At 45.7% G+C, this 20,535-nt stretch overlaps 1 protein-coding gene across 1 annotated transcript in view; it reads right to left on the bottom strand.

Moving 5' to 3' along the window:
- Nucleotides 1-20,150, bottom strand: part of B4GALT1 (beta-1,4-galactosyltransferase 1) — a 54,910-nt gene extending 34,760 nt beyond the window's left edge. Inside the window, exon 1 of the mRNA XM_047831313.1 lies at nt 19,558-20,150. Coding sequence (XP_047687269.1) covers nt 19,558-19,975 — 418 coding nt within the window. The 5' untranslated portion in view covers nt 19,976-20,150. The remainder of the gene's footprint in view (nt 1-19,557) is intronic.
- Nucleotides 20,151-20,535: the final 385 nt, after the last annotated feature.

Raw genomic sequence — 20,535 nt, 5'->3', positions numbered from 1 at the left:
AAAAGGTAAATGTTCATAAAAGTCTAATCTAAAAAGACAAAAAGTAGTTGCCTATGGCCAGGGGTGACAAAGGAGATTAAATGTAAATGGGCTGGAGGGGTCTTATTGGGTGATGAAAATTTCTAAAACTAGATTATGATGATGGATGCATAGCACTGTCAAGTTACTAAAACTAACTTAATTACACCCTTAAAACAGGTGGATTTTATGTTTGATATGTAAATGATACCTCAATTAAGTTGTTTAAAAAAAAAAAGTCACCATCACTTACAGCATCTGTACAACTTTAAAACCACCTGACAGTGACCAGAAAAGTCAGGGGTCTCTCCAGGATTTTATCTAGCATCAAGGCAAGGCTTGTCCTTTACCAAGCAATAATAAAAGTGCTTTTTATCATTAAAAAAAAAAAAAAAAAGTCATCATTATCTTCCACTCATTAATCCTTTAGGGTTCTGATGTTCATGGATGTGTCTACACAGCGGACAGCATACACGTCACTCTACTCTCTCTACACTGTGCCCATTGAGCTTGTCTCGGAATCCTTCTTAAACTAGGGTTCCAGGGAGCCACTAACTGATCCAAGTGGCCTAAAAGTAAATCTTATTTGACTTGACTGCTCTAAACTCTTCTCAAACACATTTCTCTATCATATGTGGTCATGGCTTTGGAACTGAGGGAGTCAGGAGAAGCAAGTTCAGAGCACTGGGAAACCTCAAGGAGGCCCCCGAAATGGGAGTGATAGCACACTTCTGTCCCGGGATGACCCGAAGAGAAAGTTTCCACCCTTAGTGAAACCACAGAGATGCAAGGTCCTGAGGTCAAGAAACTGTGCTGGGGACCACAGGCTTTTAAAGCCCCATAAACAGGCTTCTCAGTGTTGTCCTCGAGGGAAAACCGTCCCAGAAGGAATTTCTGTTTTGTTTGGTCCTGGCCCAAAGGCGGAGTTCCTCCTCACTCAGCTCTTCTCCCTCTGGCTTCCCTCTCTCCCTCCCTCCCTCCCTCTGGTGGAAATTGTGGAAATTCTGGAAAGTGCTCCTGCCCACAGTTACCACTACCAGGAAAGGCTGGGAAGTCAATTTGCCTGGAAATTCTGTTAGCCCCAGGAAGATCTTGGGGGATCTCTCTCATCTTAGAACTAGCACACTTCTGCAAGAGAAGATAGGAGCTTCTCAGAAAGGATTCGAATAACTTAAGGCCTGGTGTTTTATTTTAAGACCTTCCCCTCCAGACTGAGGCCGTCTTCCTGGGTCCTCTGGGTACTCTGCTCTGGGTACCCAAGCCAGTCACCAGTCACCAGCAGGTAGCCCAGAGCCTGCCACTTGAGGACTCCAGGCCTGGGATGACAGGAGCCACATTTGCCTGCATTCCCTAGGATTACCCTCCTCCTCAGGCTGCTGGGGGAGAACACTTTGCACCTTCCTAGGCGATTTGTTAGAAATGATACAGAAATGTGACACACAGTTAGTTGTACAGGAACCAAACTCAGTTTCCAAGAGAGAAGCAGCATGGTAGGAAGAGGCTCAAATCCCTGCTTTCCCTTCAAAAGGCCACAGACAGGTTTCATAACCTCTGAACGTTGCCGGTGATAGCACAGTGCCTAATACAGAGCAGACCTACAGCATATACATGCTGAATAAATATATGACTAATGCATCCAAGCCTCACACTCTAAGAGGTAAAGTCACTCTTAATACAACTCAGTAAGAGGCTCAGGAGTCATAAAGATAGACTGTTTGCTGAAGTGAATCGGCTGCGTTCAGCTATACTAGCACACTTAAAATGTGGAGGAACAAAGGGTAGTAAAGTGGTTATAGAAAAAAAATTGATGCTGAGAGACCACACAAAAAGGAAACAATCTATATTCAAAAAAAAGATAGCACGGGCAAAGTTAACAGAGGACAGATTCAGATCCAGAATCTGCAATGTCTGGGACCAGCAATGGATTAATATCCAGGATGCATAACGAACTCCTGCATATCATCAAAATAAAAAATGTTGGGGCACCTGGGTGGCTCAGTCGGTTAAGCATCCGACTTTGCCTCAGGTCATAATCTCACAGTTTGTGGGTTCGGGCCCCTCATCAGGCTCTGTGCTGACAGCCCAGAGCCTGGAGCCTGCTTCAGATTCTGTGTCTCCCTTTCTCTCTGCCCCTCCCCTGCTCGCGCGCTGTCTCTCTTGCCTTCAAAAATAAACATTTAAAAAAAAAAAAAAAGGAAAAGAAAGAAAAATGTTCAGAGTCCCACTGGGAGGGGAAAAAAAAGCACAGACAAATGATTATCACGAATAAGCAATTTACCAAAGAAGAAACCCAATGGCCATCAAGCATATGAAGAAATGCCCATACTCATTTGTCATCAGAGAAAAGCAAGTTAAAACAACAACTATCCCAGCATTATCAATTCATTCAGCAAAAATTAGGAAGCTGGTTAGTTAATGCCAAGTATTTGTTGGAAGTACAGAGACATTTAAGTTCCGCAGGTGGAAACATAAATGATGGGTAGCCATTCTGGAGTGGTATCTGGCAGGGCCACATCAATACAAATATACACCGACAGGCCCATCAAGGACACATAGAAGGCTGTTCCTTCCAGATGTATTTGTGAAGACAGTGTTGGAGGCAGTGTGGGAGCCTATCATTAAGGGAGAGAGAAAATTGGGATGAACATCGTGGACACTAGACGTACACGTAGCAACACGGATGGACCTGAAAAACTTATGGCCCAGTTCTTGGTTTCTAAATGCCATTCTCTACTAGGCATTGTTGGAACTAGGGCTTGTTGGAAAAGTAGCTGATTCCACGGCTGAGTCAGGGAATGAACAACAGCACCCTGGATCATCTTGCTGTGCCTAAAAGAAAGTGCTTAAAGAATGATGGGATATGTCAGAAAGACATAGGAACCAGCCTAAAGGGGATCTCACTGACCAAATCTGGGTCAATCTGAGCATCAAAATAAATAATGATAGTAAAGGATCATGAGCTATTGAGTAAAGAATCCATAAGTCTGCACCAACATATGCATTAATAGGGGAGAAGGGAAAGCTCTTCCTTACATGTGGTGTGCAAACTAGCAAACTGGTGCAGCCACTCTGGAAAACAGTATGGAGATTCCTCAGAAAGTTACAAATAGAACTACCTTACGATCCAGCAATGGCACTACTAGGTATTTACCCAAAGGATACAAAAATTTGGGTTGAAGGGCACATGTACCCTGATGTTTATGGCAGCATTATCTATAATAACCAAATTATGGAAATAGCGTAAGTGTTCACCGACTGATGAATGGATAAAGATGTGGGGTGTGTGTGTGTGTGTGTGTGTATAAATATATATATGTACATATATGGAATATTATTCAGCCATAAAAAAGAATGAAACCTTGCCAGTTGCAACAACATGGATGGAGCTAGAGAGTATCATACTAATTGAAATAAATCAGTCATGAAAAGACAAATATCATATGATTTCACTAATGTAGAGTTTAAGAAACAAAACAAACCAGTTAAGGGGGGGAAAAGAGAAAGAGGCAAACCAAGAAAGACTTAACTATAGAGAACAAACTGAGGTCACCAGAGGGGAGGTGGGTGGGGGGATGGTGAAATAGGTGATGGCGATTAAGGCGTGCATTCGTTGTGACGAGCACTGGGTGTTGTATGGAAGTGGTGAATCACTATGCTGTACACCTGAAACAAATATTATACTGCATGTTAAATGGAATTTAAATAAACTTTAAGTTTATTTATTTTAACAGAGAGATAGAGTGAGCAGAGGAGGTGTAAAGAGAGAAGAAGAGAGAGAATCCCAAGCAGGCTCTGTACAGTCAGTGCAGAGCCCGATGTGGGGCTGGAACTCACAAACCGCGAGATCACAACCTGAGCCGAAACCAAGATTCGGACGCTTAACCAACTGAGCCACTCAGGTGCCCCTAAATAAAAACTTAAAAAAAAATAAAATAAAAATACAGGTACATATACTGTATGATACATATTTATAGCATTCTGATACAACACTAGTAATGGAGAACAGATCAGTGGCTGCCAGGGGTTAAAGGTGGGAGGAGAATGTGATTACAAGGGGAATTTTGGGTGATAAAACTGTTCTGAATCCTTATCATGGTGGTGGCTACACAAATGTGCACTGTGTTACAATTCATAGAACTGTATACCCAAAAAAGGCCAATTTTACTATATGTTAATCTAAAAAATTCAATACATAAATATGTTCATATAAAAAGCAGCAGCTCCAATTTGGCAAGAGAAAAACAGATACACACGAAACACATTAAAGTGTTTGCTCAAGTGGGGAGGGGGGTGGTTGGGAAATGGAAGTGGGAATGAGAATAAAACAGAACAAAGAAAATAAAGCAGTAGAGTCTGTGATGATAATGGGCCATGAAATAAAGTCTGATGGCTGGATGGAAAGAAAGGGAAGAAAGAAGGAAGTACAAAAAGAAACAAATGGGGGAGTGGTGGAGACGGAGCTGGATGTGTCCTTCCAGAACTGTACGGGGAGAAGAAAGGCCTGACCACTAGACAGGACCCCAGTCCCTGAAAAAGGTCTGCAATTCCGTGGGGATGGATTCATGAGCCATGACAGCAGACACCATCCTACATTAGGGTACAACTCACTTCCCTGCTCTGACTTCTGACTTACCAGCTGCCTGATTTGATTACACTATGGATTCCCTTGTAGTATTGCCAGCAGCCAGAGAATTCTAAGCCACCTGACAACAGTTCTAATCTTCCCAATAAAGCAGCAATTTAGTATTCCAGCATGAAAATAAGTCTCCTGGGAGTTTTTATTAGTGAGTCAGCAGCCCCTCTCATCAGTTCTGGAGCCCTAACTCAAATTTCTAGAACATCCCCAATGCTGATTACAAATACATCCTCTCTCCATCTAGAGCCAGACCTGGAACCATGGCGAGCCTGCTGCCCTGTGGGCCATCTGGGCAGTCAGCCAGTCATGCATTCCTGGCAGTACCTTTCTGGTATCAGGATCACTTTAAATGCAGTCAGCTCCAATGTCCTCCTCTGAGGAATGGGGATAATAATGTGCTCTTTTCAGATGGTAAATGAGATAACACATACACAGTTGACTCTTGAACACCAGTTTGAACTGCACAGGTCCACTTATACACAGGTTTTTTTACAGTAACATACTATAAATGTATTTTCTCTTCCTTATGACCTTCTTAACAATATGATCTTTTTCACTAGCTTACTTTATGGTAAAAAATACACAGTATAATATATAGAACATACAAAACATGTTAATCAATTGTTTACGTTATCACTAAGGCTTAGGGCCAACAGTAGACTATTAAGAGTTAAGTTTTTGAAGAGTGAGAAGTTATATGTGGATTTTCTACAGCACAGGGGGGTAAGGCCCCCTAACCTCCATGTTGTTCAAAGGACACCTATATATATTCATCACAATGTTTAGCACTTAGCTCTTTACAGATATTCAGTAAATATTAACTTTGCTTTCTCCCCTGAATCTCAGCAACTTCAAAGCCTACAGGTTATTACAGCCCTACAATCACAAGTGGCTAAAATTTTGCATTTCTGTTCTGATGTACCAGCATCAGTGATAGATTTGGAAGAAGAGGTTAAGACTTCAAAGGGCCTTCTGGGTATGATATAAGGTTTTGAGGGTTTAACAGTGATTCTGTTCATCTTTTACTGTCAGAGACAAGAACTAAAATACTCAAGAACCAGCTTGGAAGAGAATGCAGAATAAAATTATAATCTTGGGATGAAGACCTTCTTGAGTACAAAAACAACCTGAAGCCATAAAGGAAACAACAGATTTAAATACACAAAAATTTGAAAGACACCAGAGATAAAGTTAAAAGAGAGACCATGTGGCACAAGAACAGACACTCAGATCAATGGAACACAATAGATAACCCAGAAATGGACCCACAAACATGTGGCCAACTAATCTTTGACAAAGCAGGAAAGAATATCCAATGGAAAAAAAAAAAAAAAAACAGTTTCTTCAGCAAGTGGTGCTGGGAAAACTGGACGGCGACATGCAGAAAAATGAACCTGGACCACTTTCTTACATCACACACAAAAATAAACTCAAAATGGATGAAAGACCTAAATGTAAGACACAAATTCATCAAAATCCTCGAGGAAAATGCAGGCAAAAACCTCTTTGACCCTGGCCGCAGCAACTTCTTACTCAGCACATCTCCAGAGGCAAGGGAAACAAAAGCAAACAAAAATGGACTATTGGGATCTCATCAAAATAAAAAGCTTCTGCACAGCGAAGGAAACAATCAGCAAAACTAAAAGGCAACCAACAGAACGGGAGAAGATATTTGCAAACGACATGTCAGATAAAGGGTTAGTATCCAAAATCTATCAAGAACTTCTCAAACTCAACACCCAAAAAACAAATACTCCAGTGAAGAAATGGGCAAAAGACATGAATAGACATTTCTCCAAAGAAGACATCCAGATGGCCAACCAACACATGAAAGTATGCTCCACATCACTCATCATCCGGGAAATACAAATCAAAACCACAATGAGTTACCACCTCACACCTGTCAGAATGGCTAACATTAACAACTCAGGCAACAACAGATGGTGGCGAGGATGCAGAGAAAGAGGATCTCTTTTGCACTGCTGGTGGGAATACAAACTGGTGTAGCCACTCTGGAAAACAGTATGGAGGTTCCTCAAAAAATTAAAAATAGAATTACCCTATGACCCAGCAATTGCACTACTAGGTATTTATCCAAGGGACACAGGTATGCTGTTTCAAATGGGCACATGCACCCCGATGTTTATAGCAGCACTATCAACAATAGCCAAGGTACAGAAAAAGAGCCCAAATGTCCATTGATGGATGAATGGATAAAGAAGATGTGGTATATACATACACAATGGAGTATTATTCAGCAATCAAAAAGAATGAATTCTTGCCATTTGCAACTACATGGATGGATCTAGAGGGTATTGTGCTAAGAGAAATTAGAGAAACAAAAATATCGTATGACTTCACTCATATGAGGACTTTAAGATACAAAACAGATGAACACAAGGGAAGGGAAGCAAAAATAGTATAAAAATAGGGAGGGAAACAAAACATAAAAGACTCTTAAATATGGAGAACAAACAGAGGGCTACTGGAGGGGCTGTGGGAGGGGGATGGGCTAAATGGGTAAGAGGCATTAAGGAATCTACCCCTGAAATCATTGTTGCACTATATGCTAACTAACTTGGATGTAAATTTTAAAAATTAAATTAAAAAAAAAAGAAAGAAAAGAAATCTGCCTAACAGGCTGGGGAAAGGAAAGGTGGTGGAAACCAAAAACAACACAAAACAAAACCAAAAAAACAAAACCAAAAAAAAAAAAAAAAAAAAAAAAGAGAGAGAGAGACTGTTTGCAAACAATATAAAGGAGCAATATCCATAATATTAAAAGGTCCTACAAATATATTTTTAAAACTAATAGAAAAATGGGTAAAAATATTAACAAGTAATTTACAGAAGAAATACAAATGGCCAAAGAACACCTAAGAGTTGGTTCAACATCATCAGTAATCAAAGGAACTAATTAAAACAAGGTATCACTTTTGCCCATCATATTGGCAAATGTAAAAAGATTGTTAACTGGCATAGATGTGGGGAACAGGTGCTTCTCAAACACTGTTGATGAGAACCAATTGGAAGGCAATTTGACACCATCTATGAAAATGTTACAAGTACATGGCCTTTAGATCATGTACTTTAAATCAATAAATAACCTAGATTTCCACCTTAAGACACTGGAAAACAGCAAACTAAACCTAAAGCAAGCAGAAGGAACAAAATAATAAAGATGAGAGCAGAAATTAATGAACTAGAGAACAGAAAAACAATAGAGAAAATCAGTGAACCAACAGTTGGTTCCTTGAAAAGATCAACAAAAATGACATCCTTCTGGCTAGAAGAAAAAAAGAAAGAAAGAAAGAAAGAAAGAAAGAAAGAAAGAAAGAAAGAAAGAAAGAACTCAAATTACCAAAATCAGCAATAAAAAAGGAAACACCACTACCAACCTTATAGAAACAAAAAGGATTCCAAGGGAGTATTGTGAACAACGGTATGTCAACAAATTAGGTAGCTTAGATGAAGTGAACAAATTCCTGGGAAGGCACAAACTACCAAACCTGACTCAAGAATAAACAGAAAATCTGAATAGACATGTAGCAAGTAATTGAATTAGTAATCAAATAGCATCCCACAAAGAAACACCCAGGCTCAGATGGCCTCACTTGTCAATTCTACCAGATATTTAAAGAAGAATTAATACAAATCCTTTGCAAATCCTCTACAAATTGGAAGAGGAGGGAACACTTCCCTGCTCATTCTATGAGGCAGTACTTCCTTGACACCAAAATCTGATAAAGGCATCACAATAAAGAAAACTACAAATCATTTATTTGTTAATTATACTTTAATAAAGCTGGAAAAAAAAAATCCCAACAGCTACAGATCAGTATTTCTTACTGTCTCTTTTACAAGACAGGCTATCTACAGCCTCTAAGTTTTTCTAATAACACACCAAGCACAGGTCACTGGGCACCCCAGCCTGAGCCCAGCACCCACCTCCCAACCACAACACATGTCTTCTCACCTCCTGAGACTCTACCAAACACCCAATACTCCCTCCAGCTCCTCTTCCTGACCATTCAACTATTTGTACTCCATGAAGTTCTCTCCCCAGGACACTGACTGACAATGTCCACTTGGAGAAGGAAGGCTATGAATCGCCACAGAATCCTGGCACGCCTGACACATAGCAACCCCCACTGCAAGTTCCGCAGTGTTGTGGATTCAACAAGAGGGAGGCTTCCTTGTGGACTGGGGTAGGTCTCCACTAAACCCTGGTTCCAGGCTAAACCCTGTCCCTAAATTATGGTTACAGCCTCACACCTCTCCCTTATCCTCTTAACTCTGCCCCAGGGTAGATGGACAAAAACAAAAACAAAGACAAAACTGCATTTGGAGGAAATTTTACTCTGCCTCCTACTAGGCTGAGTGTAAGCCTTCTGCACCCAAGAGAATGGGGTTAGGCATTGAACAAAAGACAAGAGTACTGATATCACCACATACCTCATCTCATTCAATCCTCTCATCCACTCTTGGAGGCAGGAATTATTGCCCCCATTTTACACAGGAGGAAAGTACTGCTCTGGGTCCCCCAGGAACAACATGCTGGACAGCAGCTCTAGCCTGACTATAAACAGCCCCGGGGAGTACCTTGTTAAATCACAGCTGATCACCATGAGATGTAGCACAAGAGGACAAGGGTGGTTACAACATGAGAGGAGGAACAGTCACAAGTTGAATGCACCCCATCTGCTTAATCTATAAACCGCTGATAACTGAAATCGCTGGCTCTAAGGTCATTCTACTACTTCTGGAAGTCAGCAGACTCCTGTTTATCTATAAAAGAGGCATGTGCGTGGAGGGGGAGTGGGGGGGCATAGGAGCAGAACTGGCAATTTATAGTTATTGATCAATTTATTTTTACCCAATATAATTTAAGTCTTTCTTCCTTTGGGCCTCATTCCTAGATCCCATAAACCAAGTCTGTCAGACTGGAGTTGATCCATATGGGTTAAATGGTCAGCTGCCCAGACTAGCCAGTCAGAACCTATCATGGTTTCTGTGGATGGCTGCATGTGGTATTCCCAGACATCAACCCACAAAGTTTTAGGTCAACACCATTTTTAAGCCAGGCTTTTAAAGCCAGAGCCTGTCCCCCATTCTATAGATTTAGCTCCACAGACATAGGAAGAAGGAGTTTCTTACCTTGTGTAAATCAACTCTTTGGCAAAGAAGGTACATGAGGTGCTCAAAGAGCCATCAGTAAGGCCCTTATGGATACACCTCAACAGGAACTGCCCAGACGCAATGGCTTACAGGAAAAGCCTCATGTCCAGGATGGCCACAGTGCCCTACACAGGCCACTTAAGACACACACACACACACACACACACACACACACACACACACACACAAGCTGAGAGTATAGATATAAGACTCCAGATAAATCTGACTCTCTTGGTATCCATATTCTTTAAAAGCCAATATCCCTAGCCCAGGAATTTGCGATTTAGGGCCTGTGGATTATTCCAACCCTTCTGGAAAGCAAGGTGGCAATGTGAACCAATGTCCTAAAAGTGTCTATGTCCTCTGGCCTAAGAATTCCTAAGAATTTATCCCATGGAGTTAATTCAACTGAAGCAAAGAGCTCAACACAAGCGAAAATATTCAGGATTATCTATGATTAAAAAAAAAAAAAAAAGACTATCTATAATGGAGAAACCTGGAATGTTGAATGCTAAGGGAATATCCATAAGAATTTTAGATAGCAGCTTGAAAAGATAATAAGGATAATTACAAATAACCTAACAGTTTAAGATAGCATTGAATGAAATGAGCAGAACACAGAACAGTTTTATACTACCATTACAACAGAGTTAAGTATGTATGTATTTCAGTGTCCAACTTCAGCTCAGGTCATGATCTCAGGGTTAGTGAGTATGAGCCCTGCGTTGGGCTCTGTGCTGACAGTGTGGAATATGCTTTGGATTATCTGTCTCCCTTTCTTTCTGCCCCTCTCCTCCTTGTGCACACATGCGCTCTCTCTCAAAACTAAAATAAAAACATAATAAACAAACAAACAAATAAAAAGCAATGGCAGGTTTTGTTACAGTGGTAGACACATGTTTGATTACAATGGTAGGTAGAATTATAGTTTGTTGTTTTTTTTAAGGTTTATTTATTTTGAGAGAGAGTGTGAGCACATGTGAGCAGGGGAGGGGACAGAAAGAATCCTAAGCAGGCCCTGCACTGTCACCACAGAACCAGATGTGGTGCTCAAACTCACAAAGCATGAGATCATGACCTGAGCTGAAATCAAGAGTTGGACACTTAACTGAGCCACCCAGGCACCCCGAATTATAGTTTTTTAAACATCTGATGTGGTGATATATTTTCAACTAAAAAAATTTTTTTTTTAAAAAGGAAGAAATCCTACAAAGCAAAAACCAAAATCTTCAGAAATAACTGTTAGTGCTACCAATAATAAATAACACACTCAGAGCTTACTCAGTGTTAGGCACTGTTTTAGGTCCTTTCATGCCTCCTACCTGAACTTCCCCAGCATCCATGAGGTAGACACTATTATCACCCCCATTTTATAGGCAAGAACACAGAGGCACAGAAAGGGTAATAACAGCTTTCCCATATCACACAGCTAGCCAGAGTGATGGAAAGAAACATTCTCTATGCCACTTCAAAGGTCATTCATCTGCTAAAATGTTTGTGCCTGCTTCGAGACGACAAAATCCACAGCAGAAGTCTCACCCCAAGAGCCTGAAATGGGCAGTAGGTAGTGAGCTTCACAGGTTATTTCAGAGGCTTTTCATGTTGCAAATATGACCAGGATTTCCCACCATACCAACCTAGACTTCAGAAGGACGAGCACTGAAGACCACTCAAACTTCAGAAAGGGAAAGAGGGACCGACAGAGTTGGGACTTGCCCAAGATGATGTAATGACTTAGAAGAACCAGAACTCGAAATTCTCACGCCAGTGGTCTTTGAGGCTTTGCCCCTCTCCCCTGCAGACCACGACCTCCTCTTTCTGTATCTCTCTCTCCCTTTACCTTCTTTCCTTTGGTCCCCTCGGTCTAGCTATCCTCAGCTTTCCCTCCCTACTATACTAGCTTCTCTGTCTTTCATTATCTTCCATTCACTCTGCCTCCACTTCCAGTCCTCTCCCGCCCTGCAGGTGACTGCAGCAGCTGGCATTTCAGCTACAGTGTTCTTCCCATGTGGCCTAACAGCAGCCAGAGGAAATTACAGGCCACATTTAGCAGTAGACCCCTGCCCTTCCCAACCAGGGAGGCTGTTCAAACACATTGGGAGAGACAGAGATGCTAAAAATCAGTGTTGGAAGAGAGGCCCCTCATTTTGACTCTGGACCTAGCCCAGATCATCCATCTGGTTCCCTGCACCTCCTCGGTGCCCTGAGGGCCCTCATGCTTCCTCTGTCTGACTACACAGTTTTTCCGAGGTCTGTCCACCACGGAGTAAGGACCAGCCTTTGTTTATGTCTGTCTCCCATGCCTAACGTAATGTAGTTACCAATAAAGGCTCGCTGCATGAGCAAACCAGTCTTCATTTACTCTCTTTCTTAGGGCCCTTCCTGACTTGGCGTGAATACCCAGGTCTACCCATTCTCAGCCAGGCAGGCTTCCTTTGGTGCTCATCTGAATGCCAGAAGCCACCTAACACCTCAACACCAAGTTGCCAAGCTCCTATAATGCAAATACCAGTTTCCCAGGGTCCACCCTCCACTTGGGGAGGCCTTTCCTGTTTTTTCAAGCGGGCGGTGGTGGTGTCCTGAAACAACCAACACCAATCTGCCGTTTCAGGATGTCAAAGGCAAAAGGATATTATGCAAAACAGAAAGAAATGTTTAAAGAAAATTTTAAAAGCACTTTTAGAATGTACCCTGTCAGGGGGCCAGGCAATTATTGCACCCCCCACCAGGGACCCTCCCCATAACCTCCAGACCCATGTGGTGGGACAGGAAGGAACCTGACCTCATACCATACTGGTCATGCTGGTGGGACATGACCCCGCCTCTTCCCTCAGCACAGCCTCCCCCTGAATCCCCAGGCTCTGTGCCAAATAACCCCTGGCAGATTCCCAAATCCAAAGTGTCCCCTGGAAGAGGAAAATGTAGATGCAGTGAGGGCAATCAAAGTGGAATAACTTCAAAGTGGAATGACACCTTGGGAAGAGACTGCCATACTGGCCTGAGACTGGATTGCTCAAACCACCTGAACAAGTTCCAACTGAGTGCCAGGCTTTACTGGTCTCTGAGGCTTCTCTCAAAAGCAATTCCTGGAAACTTGCAGGTTCTCACTTTGTGGCCCCTCCCCAGATCTCAGAACTGCCTGGAGGTGGGAGAGCTGTGTTGTTTGTTTCAGAGTTCGATTTGCTGACTTGTTCCCACAAGCTCTGTGGAAACAGTCACAAGTCAGTCATGTCAACTGCACTGGGTTTGCTAGCTGGTGTTTCCACGGCCTCAGTGCCACAGTCCACGTAAGCCTAGCCCAGGGACCTGGCTGCTAAGGAGACAAATGGAGAAGTTACTGAGAAAGCAGACTCCTGGGGCATCACCCCCACCGCTTCTGTTGACAACAGATTTCTGCTCAGTCTGATCCCAAGAGTCTGTCCTACAGCTTGGCCCTTTGCCCCTGCCCCAGGCACTTCCTGCACCTAGTTTCCTTTTTAATCAGAATTCTAGACACATCCCTCATTCAGCAATAAATGATACTCCTCTGCCAGCGCTAAGCAAACCTGTAATTCTCAATGGGTCTATCTTTTTTAGTAAGAATGGTTTTAAAACATAGCCCTTCTCAGAAAGCATTCACCCTTCCCCCCCCCCCCCTTTTTGGAAAACCCTACTATTGAAAAAATCCAAAAAGTGTAGTGCTTTATGTCCGAGCCTCAGAGGGCCACCAAGAAAAACAAAAACTACATGTGTGTTCAACAACAACTAAATGATGAAAGAAAGTTATAGCATATTCAGCTGACAGAATGACACAGCTTTTGTGGTTTTTAAAGTTGTAGGACTGAACTCGTAAGAAAGAATCTTAAGTGACAAATGCTGGACACCAGGCTATCTATATCTAAACATACCAATCTATGTGTTCATCTGTAAAGACAGTAACTATATTCTTATCATATGTACAAGAAAAAAGACTAACAGAAGATGTGCTTACATGTCTCCTCTAGGTAATAGGAATACAAGTGTGCTTTTCTACCTCTTTTAACTTTTCAAGTTATTTTCAATAAGCCTGCATTACTTTTTGCAAAGAAGACGAAGAGATCGTGCGCTCCTCAAAAAAATACAGAGAAAAGCAAAGACCCACAGCCCTAGACTGCCGTGTTTCAGGGAGACGAATCCTTCCCTCTCTCTGGGCTTTGCGAGGGGCTTTAGAAAGTGGCAGGGGGAAAGGGAAGCAGCTACAGAACACACCCAGACCAGACATTAAAATCACTGCCAAAGAATTTAGCAACAGCCAATTATGTATCTCCTGGCCTTCATTTGTGTAGGGAAGGGGCGGGCTGAGGCCAGGCTGGAAAGTGGAACCTGAAACACTGAGCGTGTGACTCAGCCCTTCTGCCGTCTAAGGACGAATCCCTTTAGGCCACGTCCACCCAGAACCAGCTCCCAACCAGACCCTGACCCCTGATCCTAAGCCACCGCGACCTTCGAACCTGGAGGTTCTGACCTTTACAACAGGATCTGCAATCTCTCCCTGAGCTCGTGACCTGTGTAGGCCCAGTTAAACACAGAGACCCCCATAACTGGGGCCTTTACAATCATAGTCACAGTCCAGCTCGAAGGAACTCTCACAATCCCATGCCTTGTCAAATCCCCCAGGAGTCAGGGTCTGGCTGGCTGACCTCACTGGCCAGACCACCCTGGGCAGTGCCAGAGCCAAGTGTAAAATGGCCATAGTGCCAGGCCTCAAGGGATTTAAGCCACAAAGGCGGACCACTTGTCCTCAAACAAACGGATTGCCCTTAACTGGATAAGAATAACTGGAATTTCCAGATAGATACGGATTCAAGTAGAATTCCAGTCTCTGCTTCTTGTTGGGAGCAGGCAGGGAACACTGAATAGTGAAGATGGGACAGGAGGCACTGGGTCTACGAGCAGGGGAGAAATCACCAGGTTTGATTTGGCCACAGGACAACTGGGCCCCTTTCATACACACCCAGAGCCCAGTTAAGCCCAAAGGGGATGAGCTTCCCAGACCTGCCCCCAAAGCCTGGAAGATCCCCAGGGTGAAGTCTATGGAAAGGCGGGGACTGCCTGAGCATGAACTGTCCCATTGTTCCCAACCCATAAATTAGTCTAGTCTCAGCCTAGAAATCCCTATCCTGCTGCTACCCAAAGACCATATGGTTGCTGTTGTATCATTACAGTCATTATAAAGCAGCAAGGTACAGATTACTCAGCCAAGCTAATTTGAGGCTACAGAAATTAGAGGAACTTTTCAACACAATCAAAACCAGGACTGAAGAACTCTGATATCAACTCTGGGTTTCTGAATAAGAGAAAGAAAGAAGGAAGGAAGGAAGGAAGGAAGGAAGGAAGGAAGGAAGGAAGGAAGGAAAGGAGGGATGGATAGGAGAGAGAGAGAGAGACTATAACACACACACACACACACACACACACACACACACACACAATTTAGTTTCTCTAAATGACATCAGCAAAATTTAATTATGCCTCCTCTGCTTGGACTATGAGTTCCTAAAGAAGAGGCATTTTGTCATATTCCTCTTTGCGGCACTAGTACCCAGCAAAGATCAGGCACATTGTTGCAAGTGAATGAAGTTACCAGATGCTTTAGCCATTGAGGATGTCCATGCAAGCTGCTACATAAGACCTTTCAGGTGGACACAGACACACCTAGAGAGAGAGGGTCCTCCCAAATTCCAGATGTTAGCCTGCTCTGAGCCCCTGCACTAGGTATCTACAGGGCAATAACCTCAAGGAAGAGCACTATGCTGGGAAGCAGAATACCTGAGTTCCAGCCCCAGCTGGCCATTCCTGGCTGTGTGGCCTGAGACGACACCCTTGCCCTCTAGCACAATGAGGGATGGGGCCAGAGAACTAGACAGTCCCATCCTGGGATGCTGTGGGTCCAAGATGCTCCGGATGAAATCCAATCCCACATCTGGCTCTTGCTCCCCATGCCCCAAGGAACATCCATGCTTGCTCAGAGTCTGGGACAGATTGCCACAGTCAGGAATCACTTCACCCACCATCAGGCTGAATGGAAGAAAGTGAGCCAAACAGTCATAGAGGGTGTTTCATAATCTCGGATTGTCAGACAAGAAGGTGTATCTGTCAATTTGTCAGTAAATTATTTTCCCCAGGAAAAACAACAGGAAAAAAACTGTTTTAAAGTACTAGTTACCTAATCTGACAAAGCTTAAAGATCTAGACACAGGAGAGGCTCCCCATGCCTCCCCCAACCCTGAGGATGAGGCTCCAAGACTCATCTCCAAAGGGGAGAGAGAGCCCTTTCCCAAGCCGAGGCCAGAACAGATGTCCTCAAAGTACATTCTGTCCTGGGCAGCCTGCTCGTGTCCACATGTGTGCATATGGGAGGGGGACAGCATGCTGGTGGAAAAACACCTGAGAGCTGAGAGCCCAGCAGAGACTCAGAAAGTGCTTTGTCTTCCCAAGGGTGCAAGCCATGGCAGGGGCTTGGCTGACAGCCCCCACAAAAGCTGGGGAAACTGGCTCATGGATAAGTGTTCTCCCAGGGCCCTGGCTATCTAGAGTAGCTGTTTGCTGGCCCAGGGGCCCACAACTCTCTGGTGCCCACCTCTAGATCACAGTCCTCGTCTGAACAAAGGAAGAGAATCTCTTCACAGCACAAAGGGCAGGGGAAGTCTCTGGGTTTAAGCAGTCCTTTACTCACCCCCCACACCCCATACACCCTTGACAAGACTGTACCAGGTGTACCAGGCTCCAACTGAGCCCCCAGGTCAGCCCGGCCTTCTCTAACCAGTCCAACCTAAAGTATTGCCCACTCCCACCCAGCCCCTCTCTGGGCTGACAGTGCCAGTGCCAGTACAAGTCAAGTCACACTGAGCTGCCACCAAATCTGAGCAGAGATGAATATCCCAGGAAAAGGAAAAGGCAAGACCACTCCTCTTCCCAGGTTGACTACATCTCAGGCAAACACCCAGGCAGCCAGGAAAGGGCGCCACATGACCGTGTTCAGTGGATTAGATGCTGCTCAGCCAGAGGGCCAAGAGGACAGTGCCTGGAGTTCTGAACTGTCTGAGAGAACTCCCTGGGGAACTTGTAAGAGTCCCCAGGAAAGGCCTACCTCCCCCCTTCAGTCCCTACTCCTGAAGGCCTCACACTAGCCCATGGGGGACCCTGAAGTAGGGCTTACAATGGCTCTAAACTCTACAATCTGCCTTATGTCACACAGATAGTGTAGACAGGATTCAAACCCAAGTCTCTCTGAAGTCTGTCTCAAGGCTCTGACAACCCACGACAGATCAAACAGTCACTCATCAAGCCCAGTCTGATGCCTGGCTCCTCCGGGAAAGAGCATGCCCATTACCCTCCATGTTCCAGACAGGAGCTTATCATAGCGTATGGCCCAGACCCCTGGACAACAGAAAGTAAAGCCAAGTCATGGAAAGAAACTGCAAGTAGTGAAAAGGCCGCAGTTCTAAACCCCACGGATGCTTTCTCCCATCAACCTCAAAACCGCCCACAAGGGCTTTGGTTGACACCTGCCCAGATGAACAGATGGGCTCAACTCCCCTGACCCACACACTCCGAGAGACCTTCAGCTTCCTCAAGGCCCCCTCCCAGCCAGGAGCCCTCACTCCAAGAGCTGCACCCAACCACTCAAACCTAAGGGCTCAATTAAAATGAAGAAAAACCCTCTGTCTTCACTTTGTGGGACCTCCGTAGCAGCTGCCCAAACATCATGGTCCCATATGTGTCACGCTAAGGCAGCCAAGCTAGAGAAGGCCCAGGGCCTCTCTCCTCACCCTCCAAACGTTATCTCTCAGGAAGTCCCTTCAAACCACCAATTCAAAGTTCAGCTCAGAAATACCAGTAACTGGTCACCAATCACTAGCAACACCATTAGAAAACAAAACAAAGCAGAGATACAGCACCACGGGCTCTCCAGCTTCATGAAGAAGACTTCATACCTCAAACACCAATCTAATGAACATTGGAGTACTTTAATTTGCTAGTTTCTTTTTTTCTGAATAAATGTCTAGGCAACAATTAAAACCAAAAAAGACAAAACCTGGCCTCTCTGGGTTCTGAGGATTTCTTCTCTCTCCTCCCCCTTCTCTCTGCTATTCAGAGCCTTCTATCTCCACGGGAGTCTGAGAAAATGGAACTTCAAGTCCCAAGTCCTATTTGCCGTGTACTTAATGTACGCAATCTCATTTATGTTCTAAAAATAACCCTGTGAGTTAATCACCAACAACCTCATTTTACATATAAGAAAGAGATTCTGAGAAACTCTCTAAGATGCGTGAGGCCAGACACTTAGCAGCGGGGCAAATATTCAACTTTATTTTATAGAACTAGTCTCCTTCCCAGAGGGAAGTCCAATTGAGTCCAAAGGGACTCAATTTTCTGTTTACAAAAAAAAAAAAAAAAAAAAAAAATCCCCTTACTTCCACAATTCATGTCTGACCAATTCCAAGAGCTTCCCCCCAAACTTGATACGAAAATACTGAAGTAATCATTGGAGAAATTGAGCAAGAACATGTAGGAGGCCTTCTCTGCCAGGGCTTTGCGGGAAGGTGACAGAGTTCCTTTTGGCAGGATGCCTGCCCTGCTGCCAGGGCCCCTCACTCCGAGCAACAAATAAACCCTGGCATTAAAAATGAGCAGCCACCTGTATGATAATCTTGGGAACAACCTGTGGCTGCCTTGGGCCTGACTGCCTGTGGATTACAGACCAAGGAAAGGTTCCCCCCCACTGCCTCCAACAGGCACGGGCTCAGACTGCTCCTGATGTGAGTAATGCAAACCCACCCACTCAAACTCCCAGTATATGCTGAAACACAGGCTGGTGGCCACATTTCCAATTATCTGGGCAAGATACCTGAGACTCTGAGCTGCTTCCTGGAAGGGACAATTCGGTGTGAACTAGTTTATAGTTTAGCTCTCCAGCCCCTATGGTACACACACTGTACTCCTACAAACACCCTCAGCCCTTAAGAGTGCTAGTTCACTTAGGTTTTGGGAACCTACAGGGGCAGGAAGCAGGGTAGGAAGGCCCCAGGGCAGGGATCTACATAAAGGAGGAACTTAACATAATAGCAACAATTTACTAAGGGTTTACCTTCATTAATGTAAACCCTTGTTTATATTGTCTCATCTAGCCTTCCAAAACAAACCTGACTTAGGTACCATTTATCTTCCAGAAACCAGAGGTTAAAGAGCAAGTCACTCGTCCTAATGCTCAGGAAAAGTTAACCCACACTCAGAGAAGAGTATTTCTATGGGAAGACAACGTATGTGAGCTGGATGTGAAATGGGAGGGCAACTTCCTTCCCCACTGGAGGCCTCATCATCAGTTTCCTAAACTGGAGTGGGTTACTCTGAGCTGCCTCTTGGTCCTTACCAGACTTGGCAGGGCGAAGGCTGCTCCATGCCCGAAGCAAACTCAAACTCCAAAACTTCTTGAGGCACGGGCCAGAGCAAGGAAGTCTCCATGGCCTTCTCTGCTTCTGGGAACAGAGGGGCCTGCAGCTTCCTTGTACCACCCCCGCCCCAGCCTTCCACGTAAATCCAAAAAAATCTCGCCTCCCACCCTCTCCCTACATCCAGCCCGGAACCTCTGTTTGGGACTAGGGACTCCGAGCCGGAACTGGGGGGCTGAATATCCTGGAAGAGGGCATGGGCGAACGTCCAGGGGACCCTGTCGGGGAAATTCGGGAAAGTCCCCGAGTCCTTACCGAGCAGCGGGGACTCCTCAGGGCATGCGAGCAGCGACAGCACTGTGGTAGAGGGCACTGGGGCCGAAGTCAAGTTGCTTGCGGGGCCGGGGCCGGGGTGAGAGTCCGCGTCTGGGCTGGAGTCGCGACCCGAGCGCAGCTCGGAGGAAGCGTCCAAAAGCGGCAGCGGCGGGGCCCCTCGGGGTCGGAGCTCCGCGGAAGGCTGCTCGATGGCGGCGGCGCCGTTTGAGCCGCCCTGCAGCGGTGTAGGGACTCCCACCAGCTGAGGCAGGCGGTTCAAGTCGCGGCCGGCCAGGTAGTAGACGAGGGTGACGCCAAGATGCAGCGCGCAGACCGCCACGAGCAGGCGGCAGGCCCGCTGCAGGGACGCGCCCGGCATCGCCGCGCTGCCGCCCAGGAGCGGCTCCCGAAACCTCATCTTCCCGCCGCCGCTTTAAGAGGCGGGTGGGCTACCGCGGGGGGGAGGGGGGCGGCCCGCCCGCGGGCCGCCGGCCAGGCGCTGCCCGACCACGGCTCTTGGGGGAGGGGCTGGAGGGGAGGCAGGGGAGCGCGGCGCCGGGTGGCAGGCGGCGGAACGCCGAGACTCCGACCAGCGCGGCCGCCCAGCGACTAGAAGTGCGCCCGAGGCGCGGGCGGGGGCGGGGGCGGGGCGGTCGGTTGGAGCGGGGTTTTCGGGACTGGAGCAGGGGGGCGGGGCCTCTGGGGCGGAGCCGCGGTGCGCGGGCGGGGACTCGGGAGGCGGGGCGCTGCAGGGGGCGGGGCCGTCTCCAAGTGCGGCTGGCTGCCCCGGGGCGCGGCGCTGAGCGGTCGGGTTCCCACACCGCCCTCCTCCGGAGCCCTTGCCCTGTGTCTTCGGTTGCTACCCAGCCGCGCCGCCGCCTCCTCCTCCTCTTACTCACCCCTCCTCCTCCTCCTGGCTGCCCTCCAGAGGCGCCACCACTTCCTGCGGTGCTGAAGGGCTGGGGTACGGGCCTGGGC

The sequence above is a fragment of the Prionailurus viverrinus genome, chromosome D4 (assembly GCF_022837055.1).
Source record: "Prionailurus viverrinus isolate Anna chromosome D4, UM_Priviv_1.0, whole genome shotgun sequence".
Lineage (NCBI taxonomy): Eukaryota > Metazoa > Chordata > Mammalia > Carnivora > Felidae > Prionailurus > Prionailurus viverrinus.
The sequence above is the reverse complement of the archived record's forward strand: the minus strand, read 5'-3'. Positions and strand labels throughout refer to the sequence as shown.